The sequence below is a fragment of the Cricetulus griseus genome, assembly GCF_003668045.3.
Source record: "Cricetulus griseus strain 17A/GY chromosome 1 unlocalized genomic scaffold, alternate assembly CriGri-PICRH-1.0 chr1_1, whole genome shotgun sequence".
Lineage (NCBI taxonomy): Eukaryota > Metazoa > Chordata > Mammalia > Rodentia > Cricetidae > Cricetulus > Cricetulus griseus.
In genome coordinates this window covers 116,723,016-116,745,853 of record NW_023276807.1, presented here as the reverse complement: position 1 = coordinate 116,745,853, position 22,838 = coordinate 116,723,016, and the positions used below count along the sequence as shown (strand labels likewise).

The 22,838-nt window shown below is 38.6% G+C and overlaps 1 protein-coding gene across 1 annotated transcript in view; it reads right to left on the bottom strand.

Moving 5' to 3' along the window:
• Positions 1-20,091: 20,091 nt before the first annotated feature.
• LOC100752994 (slit homolog 2 protein) overlaps positions 20,092-22,838 on the bottom strand; it is a 318,933-nt gene continuing 316,186 nt past the window's right edge. Inside the window, exons 33-35 of the mRNA XM_035453335.1 lie at positions 22,463-22,751; positions 22,039-22,250; positions 20,092-21,006 (exon numbers count right to left, since the gene is read on the bottom strand). Coding sequence (XP_035309226.1) covers positions 20,765-21,006; positions 22,039-22,250; positions 22,463-22,751 — 743 coding nt within the window. The 3' untranslated portion in view covers positions 20,092-20,764. The remainder of the gene's footprint in view (positions 21,007-22,038; positions 22,251-22,462; positions 22,752-22,838) is intronic.

Here is a 22,838-nt window from a genome sequence, read left to right as displayed (position 1 = left end):
GTCAAAATAAACCACTCGTCAAAATAAATCCCTTTCTCTCGTAGGTTGTTACTTATCAGGCATTTTATCACAGGAATGAGTAAAGGATGATTGGTAACAGAAGTGGGGCTGTTGCTGGCCACGTTGTCCATAGGGTTTAGAATTGGGTTGAGGGAGAGAAGTGCAAAGGTTTGCAACCGTGAGCTAGAGAAACTTCCAAATCCTGTAAATCGAGTTTAATAAGCCAATTTGGTGAGAGTTCAAAACAAAAGCATGCTGATAGAAATGTGGACAACAAAGACCACACTCATGAGGTTTCAGACATGGAATGAAACTCTATCAGGAAATGGGCTAGAAGCCATGTAGTTTGCATTCTGCAAATCATCTGGCTGCATTGCCTCTATCCTGAAAATGGGAGTTAGACTCAAAGAGTGATGGACTTGGTTATTTGCTGGAGGAAATTCCAAGTGAGCATATAATTCAGGCTGTCATGAGACACTGCTCACAACTCTTAGCCAGGAAGGAAGAACATGAAGCAGAAAGATATGAAAAATACAAAGTAAAGGGAACCCAGGCAGATATGGTGAAAACAAACAAGATGCACTTTTTTTTTTGTAACAACAGCTGTGATTATAAAATAATTATGTCATTTCTCCATTTCCTTTCCTCACTCCAAACTCTCTCATATATCCCTCCCTGCTCTCCTTCGAAATAAGGGCTTTGTTTTTCACTAATTGTTGCATGAATGTATGTATGTATACAACATACATATTCTTAAATACAATGTGCTTAGTCCATATATTATTACTTATATGTAAGTTTTTGGAGCTGAGCTTTCCCCAGGGAAAATCACTTCTCCTGTTCCTAGCTTTCCTCAGTTGCCTATAGTTTGCTGTGAGGGTTGAGGCCTCATGGGCTTTTCCCTGTCTAGCTTGGCATATCCATTGGGATCATTCTTGTTCAACTTTCATTTGGGAGTGTCAGCAGTCATATTGGTGAGACTGTATGGGTGTTGCTTCTGATACCTCACAGCAAACTTCATTCAACTGCCAGTGGCACTGTGACCTGGTCAAGTCCCCCAACCGTCACCCACATTCAGGGAGCCTATTTTGGTCTTATGTAGCTCTTATGCATGTTCTCCAGCTGTCGGTCTGGAGTCAGTGAGCTTCCACTTGTTCTTGTCAGCTGTTTCTGTGGGTTTTCTCACCATGATCTTGACCCGTTTGATCCAATTATCACCCCTCCCTCTCTACAACTGGAATCCAGGAGTTTGGCCCAATGCTTAGCTGTGGATCTCTACATCTGCTTCCATCAGTTACTGGATTAAAGTTCTACGATAGCAATTAAGGTAGCCCTCAATCTGATTATAGGGAAAGAGCAGTTAAGGCACTCTCTCCACTATTGCTTAGATTCTTAGCTGGGATCATCCTTGTGGTTTCTTGGGAATGTCCCTAATGCCAGGTTTCTTGCTAGCCCCATAATAACTCCCTCAATCAAGTTATCAAGATATCTCTTTCCTTGCTCTTCCTCTCTGTCCTTCCCCCATCTTGACCATCCCATTCCCTCATGTTCTCATCCCTTACCCCCTCCCCTTTACTGACCCCCCAGTTTACCCAGAAGATCTCATCTAACTCCCCTTCCCAGAGTAATCCATGCATGTCCCTCTTAGGGTCCTCCTTACCTAACTTCTCTGGAGCTGTAGATTGTAGTCTTGTTATCCTTTGCTTTACATCTAGTACCTACTTATGAATAAAAATATACTATGTTTGTCTTTCTGTGTCTGGGTTACCTCACTCAGGATGTTTTTTTTTTTTTTCTAGTTCCATCCATTTGCCTGCATATTTCATGATGGAGTATTACTCAGCTGTTTTTTATTTTCTGTATCAATCTTCTTGCCCATGTGTCATCAAAACACAGAAAAGTGTTGACTTTTCTGTAATATATGAGCTAAAATATTTTTAAAAATATTTTCAAAAAATCAAATGATGATTTAATGATAGAATAAAAGGAAAGTTACTTGAAAAGTAAATGCCAATGTTCATAAATAAAAGTCTGTTGAATTGTAACTCCTCATTCACTAATGTGTTGTCTCTGGCTATTGGGTTATAAGTAAGCTGCTCCAAAAGAAACCATATGGCTACAAGGCTGAGCATATTTACTCTCGCATCATTTAAAAAGAATTAAGGCTCCTATGATAAATCATTAACCTTTTGAACAAATTACTTAGTGAGTAACTCCAGAATCAGATAAATCTGGGTTAGAAGAAAGGGATAAGATTTCATTTTCTGGACCTATGAACCACATGTGGTGTTCATATATGTGGGTTTCTACAGAGGACCAAGAAACACTGTACCATCAGGTCTAGCTCTATTTTTTTCTCTAAAAATAAAGAACAGCTTCATTGTGTCATCATCTTGAAATCATTCCAGAAGTAAAGTGAGACTGTACAATGTGATCAAATCATTATTGCTAATAGGTAGAGAGAGGGTTTGAGGGGGAGGGGTGAGCTGTGGGATGATTGATAGGAAGGAGTTAAATAAGAGTATTTAACTGTATAGGAACTGGCCAAGAGGGGGAAGTGAATATAGAGTAAGTTCCCTTGACAATATGAATATTGGTGGGGTAGAGTATGCTTTTAGTTAATATTCAGGAGTATTCAATAAATAATAGGAAGGAGTTAAATAAGAGTATAGTAGGAACTGGCCAAGAGGGGGAAGTGAATATATAGTAAGTTCCCTTGACAATATGAATATTGGTGGGGTAGAGTATGCTTTTAGTTAATATTCAGGAGTATTCAATAAATTCTTAGATTTTGAAAATAATTCAAATTATTTCTCTAATTGAATTTTTCTGATGTGACCTCTGCTTTCCCTGTTATCCTAACAACATTTCAGCTTCACCATGGTCTTTCTGTTGCTCACTCTGACTGTTTTCAGCACTGGTATCTTTGGAGTGATTCTTCTTTCTGGGGTGTTCCTGGTTGATCTAACTCTCCTCTATCTCATCTCACTAGCTCAGATATCACCTCGGCACTGAATCCCTTTCTCTAAATAGATTTTCCTGTTATTATTCTATCTTTGATACAGAAGCTTTTGAAAAGCTTATCACATTTTAGCTATTTATTTATTATTTTATCTGACTGTTTGGTCAAATCCCTACCATATGATAAGCTCCACAAGGAATGAAATTAATACAAATTTGTTCAGTATGTTATATTCTATCTTTAAAATTACTACTGCAAAAAGTACCTGACCTACTACATTTTGGAGTGTTTCTAACTTTGAAGATGAAAACATTGGGTCTTATGTGGCACATAGTCTGTTGTGAAAGGAAGTACTTGATAGTTAAGAACAACAAAAGGATTCATTAATGATATGGAGCTTTGTCATATAGAGAAAAGAGGTACACATCTACTTAGAGTTTGGTACTGGGTTAGTTCTGGTCTGCCTTTCCTTTGTTATTTCCTATGTAATTGCCAACACTGGTCTTAGACAGTGTTTATGGGGTTTAAGCCTCAAGTTGGCTCCCGGTACTCTCTCCTTTGGTATTCATGTGAGTGTGTAGTTTCCTTTGAAGATGAATTAAAATTGAATCTTCTGCTTATGGGATATCTCAGGTGTGGTGGCAATGGCTTTCAAGGATAACCCTTGAGATTAAGTTTCACATCTAATGTCCTACACTGCTTTATTTGGAGAAAGACATATAACATGTACTAGGGACACTCAAGTAACTTTGAAAGAGGTCCACATGGAGAAGCAGTGAAGATTTAACCACTTGTTCAGCCCTGGACAAACTCTGAAATGAGAATTCGTCAAAGTTCCCATCCAAGAAAACTGAAATATCAAAAAGGTTCTTAATTCAATAAGTGGCTATGTCCTGTGGTACTCTGCTCTAGAATAAGCAGTCATTTATGCACCCATCTTTCTTGTGATCATCTGGCTGATCCCTGTAATAATTTGAGAGCTATTCCTTGGATTCCTTATTTCTTCCTTTTCTAAACACAAATTATTGTAGTTATGCTAGAGAGAACTTTACTCTAGGCTTCGTCCTGATGAGAACGTTTAGGTTATGGACTGAGGTCCTGATGAGTACTGTTAGGTTATGGACTGAATGATTATGCTTTCCTTAAATTCATGTGATGAAACCTCAACCCTGGTGTGAAGGAACAGTGGCAGTGGTAGTATGTATAGTTAAGATTTTAGTATATTTATTAGTTATATTCGGCTACCACGAGGGGCCCTATGTGAAGGTTTAGCAGCCCCACAGGAAGAGAAAAAATAATTTATCATTCTCTAAGTACAAATAATGAGTGGGTTAGTCAGTTTGATTTGCGCTAACAAAGTATAGTAAGCAAAAGCTCATTTATTAGTTTTGAAGATGGAAAGTTCAAGTTCATGGAGAACTGATGAGGGAGGTCCTTCTGTGTATTTGACTGTCTTATTGGTTGAGAAATACAGTACTGTTGGTCAATCGGAAAACAAGATAGGTAGGTCAAGGAGTCAAGGAGGATTCTGGGAAAGGTAGGAGAAGGTGCATAGTCATCATGTGAGCCCAGGAAAGCAGGATGCTTCACTGGCAACTGATAAGATATGTCTTATAAAACATAGAGATTTATGATAATTAAGACTGAGCTAGCAGATGAGAAATCCTAGTCATTGGCCAAGCAGCATTTGTATCTAATATAAGTCTCTGTGTGTTACTTGGGAACTTAACGTGGCAGTGGGCAGATCTTGGGTGCCTGGCAGAAAGTGCCCCTGTAGCAGCAGGACTTGGGTGGCTTGGCAGAAAGACTTATTGTATTGGGTTCTGGTAAGGGACTCTTTTCAGAGTAGTTGACTGTGTTTTCCTTTCAGGGTAATAATCACTTCCTAAGGGCCACATCTTCCAACACTATCATACTGAAGCCTGCATTTTCAACATTTGAATAAAGGAGTAATGCTAATATTTAGTCATACTATGCAATGATATATGAAGATGGTAACTATGACAGTTAATGTTGGTTGCCAAAGCTGGGTGTGGTGGTACATACCTTTAATCCCAGCATTAAGAGGGCAGAAACTGGAAGATCTGAGTTTGAGGTCAGCTTGGTTTACAGAACTAATTCCAGGACACCCTTGTCTACACAGAATCCCACCCCTATCTCAAAAAAATAAATAAATAAAAAAGCAATCAAAGCAAAGAAACTTCGATAACAGAATATTTTCAATGTAACAGGATCGAGAATTAACTAGGAGGCAAATATTCAGTCATATCTGTGTGAATTTATAGATTGACTTAATTGAAATTGAAAGAGCAACCTGGCATGTGGCCATCACTGTTTCATAGCATAGGGTCCTAACCTAATCTAAAGAAAATCAAGCTGACAACCAAAATTTTATTTTCTCTTCTTCTTGACTTGGTTAATGACATGACAACTTCGTCAAGTTCCCTCCACCATTTTTATTCCACCCCTACTATTTTGGACCACACACTCAAACTGTTAGCCAAAATCAAATCTTCCTTTGTAGCCCATATTTGTTTGTGCCCCATGTTGAGGCCATCTGTGGGAACCCATCTTTGTGGGGCTTCAGTAAGATCTAGCTGACTTGCCCAGTCTGTTTCTGAGAGGTTGAGAATTGGCAGGTAAAGGTACTCAGGGAAAAATAGAGACATAGAATAGAAATTCAGTGAATACTGAATGCACCAAGTTTATTCTTCAACATTCTTAAAAACCCCAACCCAAAAGGGGTAACTGGCAAATGACTTCTTTATCATGATACAAGGAACACAGACTTCTTTAATTCTCCAAACGTTTAGTAATCACACCTCAGATTAAATCTCTCCTTATCAGCCCTTGAGGGTTAAGAGTAGCCACATTTTGACCAAGTCTTTTGTTATTTAGATAAGACATTCATGCTTAAGACCAAACATTCTATAGTAGTCACATGTTAGACCTTTAGGTCTTATGACTTTAACCTTGGAAGAGTAAAGATAGTTTTGAAATATCTGACCTTAAGCTGAGATGAATTGAAACCATTTTAAAGGACACTAACACCTTTGTTAGGCGGCTTCTGTCAAGCATTTTTTATTAAAAAAATAGCAACAACTAATATGAAGACAAGAAGACCCCCACCAGAATTCAAATTAACCCATCCCTTGTTCATGGACTTTTACTATGAGGAACAGTGAGAAACATATATTTTATAATATTACTTGAGGCATTCCATTTCTGGGTTTTTGTTCTTGTACTCTGTGCCAAATCAGGTAAATCTTGTTCTTAGAATAATGAAAGAAAGCTAATAGAGAACGTTAATTCTGTGATAACTGGACCTATTTGTGTGGAAGTATACATCAATTCTCAGTGAAAAGTTGGTCATAATCTTCCTTAAGATTGAGCACATGTGAGGGACCTCATTCTAAGTACAGTGCCATGAAAGAGGAAATAAGGAATTGTAATTATGTTTGTGGCGTTAGAAAGATGATTCATAGCTAAATGTGCTTCCTGCTCTTCTAGAACATTTAATCTGTTCACATACCCCACATCAGGTGGCTCATAACCTATGTATCTTTGGCACTAGAGGATGCTATTCTCTGGCCTCCATAGTTACCTGCACACATTTGGCATACATTAACACAAACACACACATACACATTCATAAAATTAAATCTATAAAGTATTCTTTTGGGGAGATACATATGAGGTATGTGTCAAGATTTCTTCCAGAAATCTTTCTTACTGGAAGTTTCTTGCTAATTAGCAATATGGAGCATGATTATAATGACTGTCTTATCCAAACAGGCAGTCACTCTGTATCATTTTATATAGAACCAAACATTCCCCTATGAGGTGGATGTTGTCCCTTTCTGAACCTCAAAGGGAGTTTCCATTACTGTGTCATTGCTTTTCATATGAATAAAACACTCGAATAAACATAGGCAATAGATAATCCCACTCTACAAAAACACAAAATAAAAGGTAGGGTAAATCCACATACAATACCAGTACCAACAACAAACCAAAAACAAACAAGAATAAACACTGAATGGAACTTAATTTCCCTCAATATTAATGGTCTTAACTCGCCTATAAAAAGACAGAGGCTAACAGATTGGGTATGAAGACCGAATCCATCCTTCTGCTGCATACAAGAAACACACCTCAAATTCAAAGACAGACATTATCTCAGAGTAAAGGGTTGGGATAAGATACTCCAATCAAATGGACCCAAGAAATGAGCTGGGGTAGCTATCCTTGTATCTAACAAGATAAACTTCAAACTAAAATTAATCAAAAGAGATGAAAAAGGTCATTTCATATTCATCACAGGAATCCATCATGAAGAAGTCTCAATTCTCAACATCTATGTCCCAGATATAAAGGCACCAACATTCATAAAAGAAACATTATTAAAACTCAAATCACAAATAAGACCTCACACAGTTATAATGGGAGACTTCAACACCCCACTCTCACCACTGGACAGGACCACCAGACAGAAACTTAACAAAGAGTCAAAGGAACTAACAGAAGTTATGACCCAATTGGGATTAACAGACATTTATAGAACTTTCTATCCAAACAAAAAAGAATATACCTTCTTTTCAGCATCACATGGAACCTTCTGAAAAATCGACCACATTCTCAGCAACATAGCAAACCTCAACAAGTACAAAAAAATAGGAACAATCCCATGTGTCTTATCAGACCACCATGCTTTAAAGATAGAAATCAAAAACAAATCAAAGTGCAAAAAACCTACCAACTCATGGAAATTGAACAACATGCAAATGCACCATTCCTGGGTCAAGGAACAAATAAAGAAAGAAATAAAAGACTTCCAAGAATTCAATGAAAATGAAGACACAACATACCCAAACTTATGGGACACTTTGAAAGCAGTACTAAGAGGAAAGTTCATAGCTATAAGTGCTCACATGAAGAAACTAGAGAATAGCCACATCAGAGATTTGACATCACAGCTAAAAGCTCTAGAAAAAATGGAATCAAATTCACCCTGGAGGAGCAGACGCCAGGAATTAATCAAACTGAGGGCAGAAATCAATAAAGTCGAAACAAAGAAAACAATTCAAAGAATCAATATAACAAAGAGTTGGTTCTTTGAGAAAATCAACAAAATAGACAAACCGTTATCCAAATTAACCAAATCGCTAGATCATGCAAATTAACAAAATCAGAAATGAAAAGGGGGACATAACAATAGACACTGAAGAAATCCAAAGAATCTTCAGGTCATACTTTGAAAACCTGTACTCCACAAAATTGGAAAATTTAAAGGAAATGGACAATTTTCTGGACAGTTATCATTTACCAAAATTGAATCAAGAACAGATAGGCAACTTAAACAGACCTATAACCTCTAAGGAAATAGAAGCAGTCATCAAAAGTCTTCCAACCAAAAACAGTCCAGGACCAGATGGATTCACTGCAGAATTCTACCAGAAATTCAAAGAAGTGCTAATACCAATACTCCTCAAATTGTTCCACAAAATAGAAGCAGAAGGGACATTGCCAAACTCTTTTTACGAGGCTACAATAACCTTGATACCCAAGCCACACAAAGACACAACTAAGAAAGAGAACTACAGACCAATATCCCTCATGAACATTGATGCAAAAATTCTCAATAAAATCCTAGCAAATCGAATACAAGATCATATCAGAGAAATCATCCACCATGATCAAGTAGGCTTCATCCCAGGGATGCAAGGATGGTTCAACATACAAAAATCCATCAATGTAATCCACCATATAACCAGACTGAGAAAAAAAAAAACCCACATGATCATCTCACTAGATGCCAAAAAAAGCCTTTGACAAAATCCAGCACCCCTTCATGATAAAGGTCTTGGAGAAACCAGGGATAGCAGGAACATACCTCAACATAATAAAAGCAAAATACAGCAAGCCAACAGTCAACATGAAATTAAATGGAGAGAAACTCGATCCAATTCCTCTAAAATCAGGGACAATGTCCACTCTCTCCATACCTCTTCAATATTGTCCTTGAAGTCTGAGCTAGAGCAACAAGACAACAAAAGGAGATCAAGGGAATACAAATCGGAAAGGAAGAAGTCAAACTCTCACTATTTGCAGAGGATATGATAGTCTACATTAGTGACCCGAAAAACTCTACCAGGGAACTCCTACAGCTGATAAACACCTTCAGCAAAGTGGCAGGATACAAGATTAACTCAAAAAAATCCCCAGCCCTACTAATACCAATGACACATTGGTGGAGAAAGAAATCAGAGAAACATTACCTTTACAATTGCCACAAACAACATAAAATACCTTGGGGAAACACTAACCAAAAATGTGAAAGACCTGTATCATAAGAATTTTGAGTATCTAAAGCAAGAAATTAGAGAAGATACCAGAAAATGGAAAGATCTCCCATGCTCTTGGATAGGTAGGATCAACATAGTAAAAATGGCAATCTTGCCAAAAGCAATCTACAGATTCAATGCAATCCCCATCAAAATTCCAACACAATTCTTCACAGACCTTGAAAGAACAATTCTCAACTTTATATGGAGAAACAAAAGACCTAGGATAGCTGAAACATCCTTATACAATAAAGGAACTACTGGAGGCATCACCACTCCTGACTTCAAGCTCTATTACAGAGCTATAGTCCTGAAAACAGCTTGGTATTGGCACAAAAATAGACTGGTAGACCAATGGAATAGAATTGAAAACCCTGATATTACCCCACACACCTATGAACACCTGATTTTTGACAAACAATCCAAATTTATACGATGAAACAAAGAGAACATCTTCAACAAATGGTTTTGGCATAACTGGTTGCAGACATGTAGAAGACTGCAGTTAGACCCAAGCCTATCGCCTTGCACAAAACTTAAGTCAAAATGGATCAAAGATCTTAACATAAATCCAGCTACACTGAACCTATTAGAAGACAAAGTGGGAAATACCCTTGAATTAATTGGTACAGGAGACCACTTCCTGAACATTACACCAGTAGCACAGACCCTGAGGTCAACAATTGATAAATGGGACCTCCTGAAACTGAGAAGCTTCTGTAAGCCAAAGGAGACAGTCAGCAAGACAAAATGGCAGCCCACTGACTGGGAAAAGATATTCACCAATATAGTAGGAAATTACCAATACTGAGTCAGGTAGAAATATAAGGGTATTTAATAGGGAAAAGCCTTACTTACAGACGAACCAGCCAGCCGGTGGTAGTCTGTCCAGCAAGAAGCAAAAAGAAACCGAAACCGAAAACGCAGACCCCCTACTCACTCTGACCACGCCCTCACAAGCCTGCCCAGGTACTCCTGTAGCCAGCCCCTAAGAAGGCATGGCTACAGCTTCACCTACACACCAATCCCACATCTGACAGAGGGCTGATCTACAAAATATACAAATAACTCAAGAAGCTAGTCTCTAAAACACCAAACAACCCAATTAAAAAGTGGGGTACAGAACTAAATAGACAATTCTCAATAGAGGAATCTAAAATGGCTGAAAGACATATAAGAAAGTGTTCAACATCCTTAGCCATTAGGAAAATGCAAATCAAAACAACTCTGAGATACCATCTTACTCCTGTCAGAATGGCCAAAATCAAAAGCACCAATGACAGTTCATGTTGGAGAGGATGTAGAGAAAGGATGTACAGCCATTTTGGAAATCAGTATGGTGACTCCTCACAAAAATGGGAATCAGTCTACCACAAGATCCATCAATTCCACTCTTAGGCATATACACAAAAGAAGCACATTCATACAACAATGAGTTGGATACATACAACAAGGACATATGTTCAACAATGTTCATAGAAGCACTATTTGTAATAGCCAGAAACTGGAAGCAGCCTAGATGCCCCTCAACCAAAGAATGGATAGAGAAAATGTGGTACATTTACACAATGGAGTACTACTCAGTGGAAAAAAAACAATGGAATCTTGAAATTTGCAGGAAAATGGATGGAACTAGAAGAAACCATTCTGAGTAGGTAACCCAATCGCAAAAAGACAAACATGGTATGTACTCACTCATATGCAGATTTTAGACATAGAGTAAGGATTACCAGCCTACAATCCACACTGCCAAAGAAGCTAATAAACATCTAGGTCCCTAAGAGAGACATACATGGTCTCCTGGAGAAGGGGAGAGGTTCAGGATCTGCTGAGCAAATTGGGAGCACCGGAAGATGGGGGGGGTGAGCTAGGAGAATGAGAAGGGAAGAGGAAGAGGGATGCCGAGGACATGAGGGAGCAGAAAATATGGGTCAGGGTAAGAATACACGATAACAAGATTGGAGATATCATAATAGAGGGAGACATTTTTCGTTTACAGAGAAATCAGGTGCTAGGGAAATGTCTGGAGATCTACAAAGATGACACCAGCTAACTATCTTAGCAATGGAGGAGAGGCTACCTTAAATGCCCTCCCCTGATTATGAGACTGATGACTGACTTATATGCCTTCATCCAGCAGCTGGTGGAAGTAGAAGCTGACACCCATAACTAATCACCGATCTGAACTGGAACCCAGATGCAGAGAAGGACCAGTGAAGGGCACAGAGGTCCAGACCATGCTGGTGAAACACACAGAAACAACTGACCTGAACATCTGGGAACTCTTGCTCCATAGTCTGATAGCTGATCCAGACCCAAGGAACATGGGCTTCTGTGAGGAAACCTCAGAAATCTATGGGACCTCCTGTAGAAGCCCAGTGTTTATCCCTAGCATAGGTGTGGACTTTGGGAGCCCAGTCCATATAGAGGAATACTCCCTGAGCCAAGACACACAGGGGTGGGCTTAGGCCCTACCCCAAAGGAAGCGAAAGACTCTGATGACACCCTATGGAAGGTCTTACCATCCAGGGGGAGCAGAGAAGATATGTGACAGATAAGGTTTTGGTTGGGGGGACGGGTGGGGGAGGATGGGTGGGAGTAGGGAAATGGGAATGTCATGTAAAACTATCCTAATTCTAATTCAAATAAAAAAAGTTGAAAAAAAAAAGAAATTGGAAGATCACCCTCAGGTCTGATTCATTGAGACTGACTGAGTCTTTTGCTTTGATGGTATGCTGGGCTTCCATTGTCCTGAGTTGAGAGGGATGTGGAGATGAGACTCACTGCTCTACAACCTTGTCTTCTCAGAATGTCTTTTCTATGATGCAAACCTTTATTTATAATCTAAAACATGAACACATTTAAAATAAGTTGAAAAAGGCAATCAAGACTAAATGAAGAGAAACACAGAAGGCTTTTCACTTCATTTTCTGAATGTTTAAATCAGCATGCTTTTTCTTTGCCAAATGATAAGAGATTTATTTCCTAATCAAAGAGTAATGTGCATACCACTGAAAAATGTGTTCTTGTTCAGTTCACAGTTCCCAAAAGAAGTTGACAAGCAGAAAGGAAGACCCATAGCTAATCTCAGAATAACAGAAAGGGAAAAATTCAATGTGAAGTTGTAACTTAAAGTAAGAACTGGAAATGGAAGGGATTCAGCGGTAGTACTATGAGCCTACACCAATGGACTAACTAAAGGGCTGGACACTCCCAGATGTGCATGTCCTTCTTTTGTGTGATAAAGCAGGCCTCTGAGATGAGTGAGAAGACATTCCATGCTCATTCACACATGAACTGTTGTCCATGTTATTGGTTTCATATAGTGTTTCTCTGCAAAGAAAAGCTTGTGGCCAGGAATACCTCTAGTATGTGAGTATGGGTGTGTGCTGTTCTATTAAGTGGCTATGTTAGTCAGCAACAGATTTCATCTGCTCCTAGGCAGCACAGCCTGTGGAGGTAACATTTATCTAGGAATAATGATCAAAGCTAATTACACAACTGGATAAAATACCCACCCCATTCAGTTACTGATATTGGAAGGAAATCTCATTTAAAAAACTATTTTTTTAAAATAAGTAGTAATAAGGATGTTTTAATGCATCCCTACTGAGGTTATCCATTGGCATTATAAAAAAAGTCCCCTGGGAAATATTTAGTCATCTACCAACATCTCATTATACAATTCAGCCTGTCTATCCATTCTAGAAAAATCAATATTGTATTATGGCCAGAGTCAGGAGACCTGGACTGTGTGACCTTGAGCAAGTCACTTAATCTCTCTGCCACCATCTATGCAGACAAAACAGAAAACTTATTTATTTCTCCAAGGCAGAGTAAGATTAATGACAGCAAGTCTCATAGACAATTGCGTCGGGCATTTTTGCCAGTCTTCATTTTTATGTGTGTTCGTTTTAATTTTTATTTTCTTTTGAATCCAAATTTAGCCATCCACACACTGATACAAAGGCAAAGCTAGTTTGAAATGTGGTTTGGTATGGTTTGTACTCAGATTTCATACTTTGTGGACAGTGGTAGAACTTTTAAATATTCTCTTGTCTTCCTTTGTGGGAAGAAGAGAAAGTCAACAGAAAAGTCCTTCCAGGATTTGGGCAGTCTATGGGGCCTCTGGTAGTGGAGCAGTATTTATCTGTAGTGTATGAAAGAATTTTGGGAGCTCATTCCCTATAGAGGGATACTCTCTCAGCCTAGACATATGGGGGAGGGTCTAGGCCCTGCTCCAAATGGGGTGACAGACTTTGATGATCCCTCATGGAAGGCTTCACCTTCCCTAGGGAGCAGAAGAGGGATAGGGTGTTGGTGGAGTGCATCGGAGGATCAGAGGGAGAGGGAACTGGGATTGATATGTAAAATAATATTGTTTCTAATTTAAATAAAAAAATTCTAGGAGGGAATGAAAGAAAATCCAAGATCTGAAGAATGTTAGAGACAAAAGTTTCTATTTTATTAACAGCTAGAAAATTTTATAAAAGGAAAAAAAAAAAAACCAAGAAAAGTCCTTCCAGGTAAGTTACTATGCTTAAGTAGTTCTCCACTGATAGGGGATGTCCTTCTACATGCTGTGAATATATGTTTCTCTTATTGGTTGATGAATAAAGCTTTTTAAGCCAATGGATAGGCAGGTAACAGCCAGGCAGGAAGTATAGGCAGGGCTACCAGACTCAGAGGATTCTGGAAAGAGGAATGGAGAGAGTGAGTCACCAGTGAGATGCCATGTAGCTGCTGAGGAAGAGAAAGTTCTGGGTTTCACTGGTAAGCCAAGACCACATGGAGATACACAGATTAATTGAAATGGGTTAATAATCAAGAGAGAGCTATCCAATAAGAAGACTGAGCCATAGGCCAATCAGTTTATAATTAATATAAGCCTCTGTGTGTGGGACCAGGCAGGATAGAAACTTCCATCTACACTCCACTCTGGAAATTTCCTATTTTTTTGTTTTCAGGCATCTTGTTTCATCAGCCCAGATTTCACTTGTCTTGGTGAAACCTAGCCACTGTGGTGAATAATGAAGTGCCATCACATATTTCCATTATAGTCATTAGGGCTCCTGCCTGCACTTGTGTGAGCTGTTCTAAGGTGATCCAAACTCAATGTATGCTGACACACTGAATAGCACACCTAGGATCCCATCATATTTTCCAGTTGCCCCTCTGACCATCTTCTATTGTCCTAATGTGGCTAAAGTGTCATATCTTCATGTGTTATAATCACCCCAATTTTGCTTCCATTCTGGGATCAATTTTGTTTCTCTGAAACTCTAAGCACCATTTGAAATCAAATGTAACTCATTTGGTCAAGTTCATTCTAAAGTGTTTCTGAATTACTGCACCCATTTTCTTGACTTCAACTACCACCTGAATTAATAACAACTCTTGCTCCTCCAATGTTCACATCCCATAGTCCATGATTTGCTTTTAAATATTCTTTATTGTTTTTTGTCTACATAAAAATAATCATAGAGAGATGACAATAATACTTCCTTGTGAGGAGTCTGGCATACCAAAACAAATGTTTGGGACTTGCTTTCTATATAGTAGGAATTAAAGATATTTTTCAATGATCAAGAGAAGTATATAGTTTCATTCAATGGACTGGACGGTGCACTGCAAAATAAATATCTTGGATATCCAGGTCATCATCTTTCATTTTTCCAGGCATACTCAGCCAATACAATTACCATAATGTATTTAAATCCAGATTTCTATTGACATTTTTAATGTATGGATATTTTCTGCTAGGTTTCTATTTGACTTGTTTCCTGTGTGTCTGCCCTTGGTATAAACTGAAAGTGAGATGAGTTGTGAGTGTCACAGCACAGATTGGTCAGCAGTTGTTTCTATTCAGCTTCATCAGCCTCTGAGCTTGTGAACATTTCTCTGAGATTTGGGGAATAATATTATTCCAAGGTTTTGATGCTATATCAGATACCATTTTCAGAGGCCTTTCTTTTGCTAGTTGCAATGAAATGCATTAAACATAGCTAAGAAGCCATTATTTTGAACTAGAAATATCTTTCATTTGTCATTTGGAAAATCCACTGCAATAAGCGCTTAGTAGCAGAAAGCACAATGAACATTTAAAAAAAGCCAATAAATAGATACTGTTGCATAGTATACATCTAACCAATGCACGCCACATATAAGATAAGATCTACTACATTCTTTAGCTTTGGTCACAACATAAAGTTCCTTTCTTCTGGAGTTTTATGCACAGGCTGCTTTCCTTGGACAACCTGCCCCAATCTGTCTACCTACAAATTTCCATCCTGAAATCTTTTTTATTCTCCCTGACACATTTGAAAGTCGTTTTCTCACAGAACCATTCCACCTCCTGCTTATTGGCTGAAAGCTTCTGTCGTATTTTTTTTTTTAATGTAACCAAAGATGACCTTGAACTTCTGATTATCTTTCCTCCACTGATGGAGAGCTGTTATAGCTCCAACATAGCACCACCAATGCTGGTTTCATCACATGGCAAAAAATGCTCATTTGAGTTTTGTCAACTGGGCACGAGTGAGAGTCACTTGACAATAGAGAATTCAACTGGTACTTCAACCAGACTGAACTGTAAGAAAGTCTTTATGTAAGTCACTTTTGATTTATGATTGATGTGTGAAGGCCCAGTTATGTGTGGACAGTATGACCCCTGAGCAAGTGGTCCTACCTTGTATAACAATAAGCAAGCAAGCTGAGGGAGTCATGCAGAGCAAGCCAGCAAGCAGTATTATGTGGCTCTGCTTCAGTTCCACCTGACCCACCCAATGGCAATCCTATGATCCCGTCATATTTTCCAGTTGCTGCTGACCATCTTCTATTGTCCCTAGCATATGACTAACTAGTTATGTCTGATTGTGTTAGAATTGCCCATTTTTGTCTACATTCTGGAATCAAATTATCACTCTGAAAATGTAAACAGTATTAGAAGTCCGGTGTCAGTCCTCTGATCAAGTTCATTGTGATAAGTTTCTGAATTAGTTCACCCATTTCCTTGGCTTCAACTACCATCTGAACTGTGAACAATTGTTACTCTTCCAATGTTCACATTCCACAGTCCACAATTTGCTTTTAAATATTCCTTATTGTCATTTGTCAACATAAGAATATAGAGGGATGACAATAATACTTCCTTGTTAGGAATCTGGCAAACCACAATATATATTTGAGTCTTGCTCTTTATATAGTAGGAATAAAACATACATTGTGTAATTTTTCTTGTTTTAAATTCCTTCTCTGGATTCCCTCAACAATGTACTGGAAGCTGTAAGATGAAATACATCTTTTCCTCATGTCACTTTTACCATGGTGGTGTTTATCACAGTAATTGAAAGCAAGCTATGTCGAGGGGATTAAACCCATGATTTTGGACTTGCTAAACAAGCACTGTATCAATTGAGCAAATGCAACTGGAGAGGAGACAGTTTATTCAACTCATACTTCCTTATCTTTCATAGCCCATCATCAGAGGAAGACAGGAAAGGAACTCAAGGCAGGTACCTGGAGGCAGGGCCTGAGGCAGAAGCTACAGAGCTGCTTACTGGTTTGCTCCCCATGGAGTGCTCAGCCTGCTTTCTTATAGCACCCAGAGTCACCTTCCCAGAGGATATACTGACCAGAGTGGTCTAGGTCCTTCCATTTCAATTAAAACTCAAGAACAGGTACCACAAGCTTGCCCACATGACGGTATTGTCGAGTATTATGTCAAATGATATTTCTTCTTCCTAAATGACTTCAGGTTGTGTCAAGTTGACATATAACTATCCAGAACAGTTACCTAGTCTAGTTTCAATCCCATATCCATGAAACATAAGCTCTAATTTAGCATACACTATCTGCTTTATCTGAAACTACAAGAAACATCTACCATCTTTTCTTGTAATTGATAGGAGACATCAATCATCTGTTAAATGATGGTGAGTATACAAAGAGGGTTAGGAAAGAAAATAGCTTCCATACTTTTGTGGTTTTTCTCTCCTTTCTATAATATCTCACATAAAACTTTACATACTTTTTTATAGCTTATATATGGTTACAGAATCACTTTAGAAATAATGGTCAGAACATGAGGCAGATGATGCCATAAAGTTCAAGGTCTTTATATCCTGAACTCAAGTCTTTTAATCATTTCTCCAGAAGAAAATGTTGCTGACAAAGAAAATCATCCATTAAAAAATGCCCAGAGTAATTCTAAAGCAAGAGACACTCTTTTACTGTTTAGAAGCCATTTCAATCTATGGTCAGAACAAATTTCAAAGATTGTTGTGGTTATTATTTTATGATCACATTCTTCTATTGATTGTATTCCAGTCTCCTGGTGGTGTCTCATTCATGGGAGAATTAAAAATCAAAACAACAACAACAAAAACCATGTTAGGCATGTTTAAGAACTTCATCAATTAAATTACAAATGTATGTTATTGTATGTGATTATTTTAATTTTGTATTTTGAAATATTGAATTTGATCACAAAAGCTGAGAATAGTTTTTATTTAAAAGAGTTGTAGTTAATGGCTTTATAAAGCAGAAGCATTTTTTGAATGAATAATTGTCCTTAATTTGTGTGATTTGCTAATAATTTTCTCACTGTGGGATTTTCTCCTTTAAAGGCTCATGATTGGGAGGCAAGTAAAATAATATGAACCCTGTGAAACTATATCTTAGTATATAGTAAACTATAGTAAAATAGTACTTTATTTTGTGACTTAATAATCAAGGAGGATAAAAAATATCTTGTGAAAAACAGTACGATGTCTGAAAACAGGAGCAAAAACCCAAATCTCTAGTAAGATTATTTAAATATACATGGCCTAAAAACAAGGCTTCAAGGCTTAGCAATCCCCAAGAAGACGCAATCTGTGACAGAACAACTGTCTATATTATCAGCAAATACACTAGTATGAACTGAGCAATATTAGGTCTAGTTCATTGAATTTCCAGACACACACACACACACACACACACACACACACACACACACATATATATTGCTATAAACTAGGGAATACAGAAATTCCATCCACTTATAGGGAGGAGGGAGATTTTACATGTGAAACTTTTTTTTTTTTTTGATTTTTCGAGACAGGGTTTCTCTGTGTAGCTTTGGAGCCTATCCTGGCACTCGCTCTGGAGACCAGGCTGGCCTCGAACTCACAGAGATCCACCTGCCTCTGCCTCCCGAGTGCTGGGATTAAAGGCGTGCGCCACCAGTGCCCGGCTACATGCGAAACTTATAGCATAGATCTTGCTATACAATGAGGAATGTGCAAACACTAGCTATTAGGATAGCATTTATCAGGAATATCAAGTGGAAATCTTATTATATTGTAGATGACTCCTTGCTTCATGAATGGTTTCCATATCTCTGAAAAAGGAAGCAACTCATAGGAACACATGAATGTTTTATAATGGCTATCTAATATCTATAAAATACAATTAAAGCCATTTTAGACATGAATGAATAAATGATTGAATGTTCACACCTGGAATAGTGGGTATATTTGTATGTGTTTATGTGTGTGTGTGCATGTGCACACATGATTGTCTTAAAAAGAGATGAATACCTCATATAGTAGCGGCAAAGTATTAATGATATTCTGCCCAGACAATGACACTTCCTTGATCTGAATTGTTGCTAGTTCTGGATAGCTGGCTCTTGAAAAGGCAGTGAGAACCAAAGAAGACCCTTTGTATTAGCTCTGTTTCATCTTATGATTCCTTTTGGTGGAAGTATTTAATTTAATATGCATTCTCCTGACCAAAGAATATGTTATTCAATCTATGTCTTTTGTGCAGCCTCCAGATATGACAACACTTTAACTTCAAAGCAATTTTTTGGTAATATAAAGGTATAGGTTGCCTTTCTTGTTCATTTCATGCCACTGTGTCAAGTTCATAATGAAACGTCTGCAAAGTGGTGCACTTTCTAAGAAAACGGCCAAGCTGTTAATGAAGTAGATATCTTTTAATTTACAAACATCAGTAACGTAACCGATATTAGTCTGGAGAAAGACAAACCATCCCAAATTATATATGTACATCTAATTGTCATTGTTAAAAAGGGTTTTTCTTTTAAAGAAACATCTGCATCTTCACAGGGCTCCCTGGGATTTTCATGAAGGAAGAACACAGTCCACTATAAATCATTATCAAGTCTACATTGTAATAGAAGCAAACTTGTTAACATGGGAGCAGTTTTATTGTTTGGAGAAAAAATTACAATTTTTGACATAACAGTCTTTCTTCTCCCCCCTTCCCCAAAGCATGACAGGGAAATATTTATTAATTAATTTTTAAAACATCTACTCTCTATTGTCCATTGCTACGGATAATTTTTCCTCCTGTGAGGACATATGGCAGATGGGTGCACTTGCTGTCACTATTCATAGCCTTGTAAAACCTCTGCAAGTGTCCTATAAGAGGCCACAGGTCAGTGACATCAGCGGGCAGATGTCAAGGTCAACCAAGAGAACAACATATACCTATCCCAAGATAACAAAATAACATCCTATGTTAGTACTATTGCCAAAAAAATCCTGATTTTAAGTTTGAAAATGTACAAAAATATCAGGATAATTATAAATTAATATATATTAAAGCATCAAGACACAGTCCAAAGTGATGACCTAAATCGTTAAGTACAATGTACTTTAATACAATAAATATTCCTCGTTGAAAATGAATACTGTATAGGGCTATTTAGAACTCATAAAAACAAAAATTCATATTATTACTAATTTTTTATTTATCAATAATCTATTGGTTCTTTATCATCTCCTTTATCATTTATATTACAAAACTTTAATACTGGAAAGTGGTAGATAAACACCTTTGTGTGCTGTTTCTGCTGGTATACTATCGTTGCCAAAGACAATAAAATACATCCCAGCACTCCACACCCATTTTTCTCCTAAATGGAACCCAGATGTCAGGACACTTTCTATCTTGCAGAAAATATTTCTCATCCCTTGGATCTATCTACAGGCTCTGGATTTCCATTCCCCTGCCTCACAGTCTCATTCAGACACTTGTGCTTGATGTGTTCTTGTGAACTGCACTGATGTGAAGGGGGTCATGGGTTTTATGCTCTGGGCAATTGCATGTGAGTGTGCAGTCCCATGTTAGGCTCTTATATATGTGCTTCTGCTAGTATTAGCATGTTCCAAAGATGGCTCCGTGTTGCAATGGTCCCCACCACTGCACTAATGCCTCCAAGTGTGGCTTTTCTTCACACTTTTCCAGTGTAGGGGAAGCTTTAGTACAAGTGTGTCTTTTATTATTTTTTTCCAAATGCAGCGAAGTCTTTATTATCATAATAAAAATAAGTCTGTTCTGTATTTTACAATATATTTCAAATATTTCCATTATGAAGCATGAATTAGTCCAACATGATCAGGAAGTGTATATCCTTCGCCAAAGATGGAAGCTGCTAGAAATGCAATTAGGAGGCACATCTCGTGCAGCCGCACTTCACCACCTTCTCAACCTCTTCCACAAATGAGGATCCGTCTGTGCATTCGAAGGAGTATTTCCGCCTTTTGCTCCGCAGAGGTCCACAGCACTGACCACCAGCACACCCGCCGTTACATTCCAAGCGAGATACTTTCTTCGTTGTTTGGCAGGCAGCGTAACCCTGCTGCTTTTGGTAATAATCTCTTATCCTTTCCCCTCGACAAGAAATTTCTAGAAAAGAACAAGGAAATAAGAACATTTTAAAAGACAGACATTGTAAGGTTTGTAGACTGACTGAAAGAAAGTCAAGATCTCCATATGGTGGTCACTGTCCTTCGTTTCACTTTGTAACTGCTGTTTTTAGTGTGATGCTTGAAGTTCATATTATGGACTCCTGGCATGATCCAGTCTTCCTTGAAAAATGCATTTTTTAGGCCTCTATTTCCAGCAAAGTGAATGCTATATATGTAGACAATAAATATAAAATGTTTGTCTGACAAGAAAATTGGATTCCTAAATCTTTTCCTTTATTGCAAAAAAGGAGAAAAAAATACACATCTTCTGTTTCTACAGGACTAACAGCTGGTTTTGTTTACCACAGGGAGCAGTTTCATAGAGAATGCAATTTAATTTATTAGGCCCAGAATTTAATATTATCCAGTATGTTACTTAATACAAGTAACATTCCACTAACTTCATAAATTATGCTAGTATGAAGTAGTTCAAAAAAGAGACATCTGTGAAAGCTTCCTCAGGCACGTTCCTCTTATTGTCCGAAGCACCAAAGTCTATGCCAGCTGGAGGCCAGGCAAGTTCTGATCTTGGAAACAAAGCAGGGAGAGGTGGGTTGAAAACTCAGCCGGCTTCCATCCCTCTCACCTGCCTAATTTATTGTGATAAATCAGTGGATTCTAAGGCTAAGGGTGATTTTGTACTCAAACTAGAGCAGAGTTACCATCTCCATAGTCTCTATGTCTGAAACTGGATTAGTAATAAGTGTGGGGGAGGAGATCAGGCCCAGGCTGAAGGTGATCTGGGCAGCTGTGCTCTGAAGAAGGGAAAAAAGATACTTTCCACAGCAAGTCAATTTGGGAGAAGATGTTCCATGGCCTTAGAGGAACCATATGGTAGGAGTTTAGAAGCAATCAACAACAGTAGCAACTAGCTGCTCACACCCAAGTGTTTCATCACCACACTCTATCTCTTTCACCAGGTATGAGACTTCCCTCCTGCTCTGTGAAGATGAGGAGGTGCCTAGCTTACCTTTATCACAGCTATCCCCAGTGTATCCACTGCTGCATTCACAATAGGGCTGCCCGAGGCCAGAGAGCCTACACTTTCCATGCTTGCACTTGATCATCTGGCAGGGGTTAAACAGGTCTTCTTCTTCATCACAAAGGACACCCCCATGGCCCTCAAGGCACTTACAGCTGTAGGAGAAGGCATTGATGGGCAAGCAGGTGCCGTGTACACACCTGTTGTGAAGGAGAAGCATAGGAATGAAAATAAGGCTGATACAGGAGTTCAGAAGGTACAGTGGTTAGGCAAAAATGTCTGAATACAGAGAACAGAATTCTAATGTGCTGATTTCTCTAGGTCCCTACCTTTGCCCTGCCAAACTCCTGCCTTCTTAGATTTACTTTGAGAATTTAGCATATGTGCTGAGTCCCGAGGCACTGGAACTTACTTGTTTCCCAGGCAGGGGTCATTGGTTCGCTGGTCACAGAGGGGCCCCTTCCACCCTTCCTCACATTCACAGGTGAAACCTGATTGGCTGCTAGGCTGGCATGTGCCATGGGCACATACTTTCTTGTGGCACGGTTCACAGCCAGGCAGAATTCCAGTTTGCATGGGCACTTTCCGGAAGTCCTGCAGCTCACTGTTGATGTAAAGGTTCCGGATACAGCCATGGAAGCTGGTGCCGTTCTGTCCAGGGGCCTGGCGCAGTGATGCCACATTATTTTTCCCAGGCATGCCTAGAAAGAAACAGCATGTCAGTTAAGAGTCTTCATAGGTTCCTCAGCCAATTGCTACAGAGAAATCCTGAGGTCCATTAGTCCACT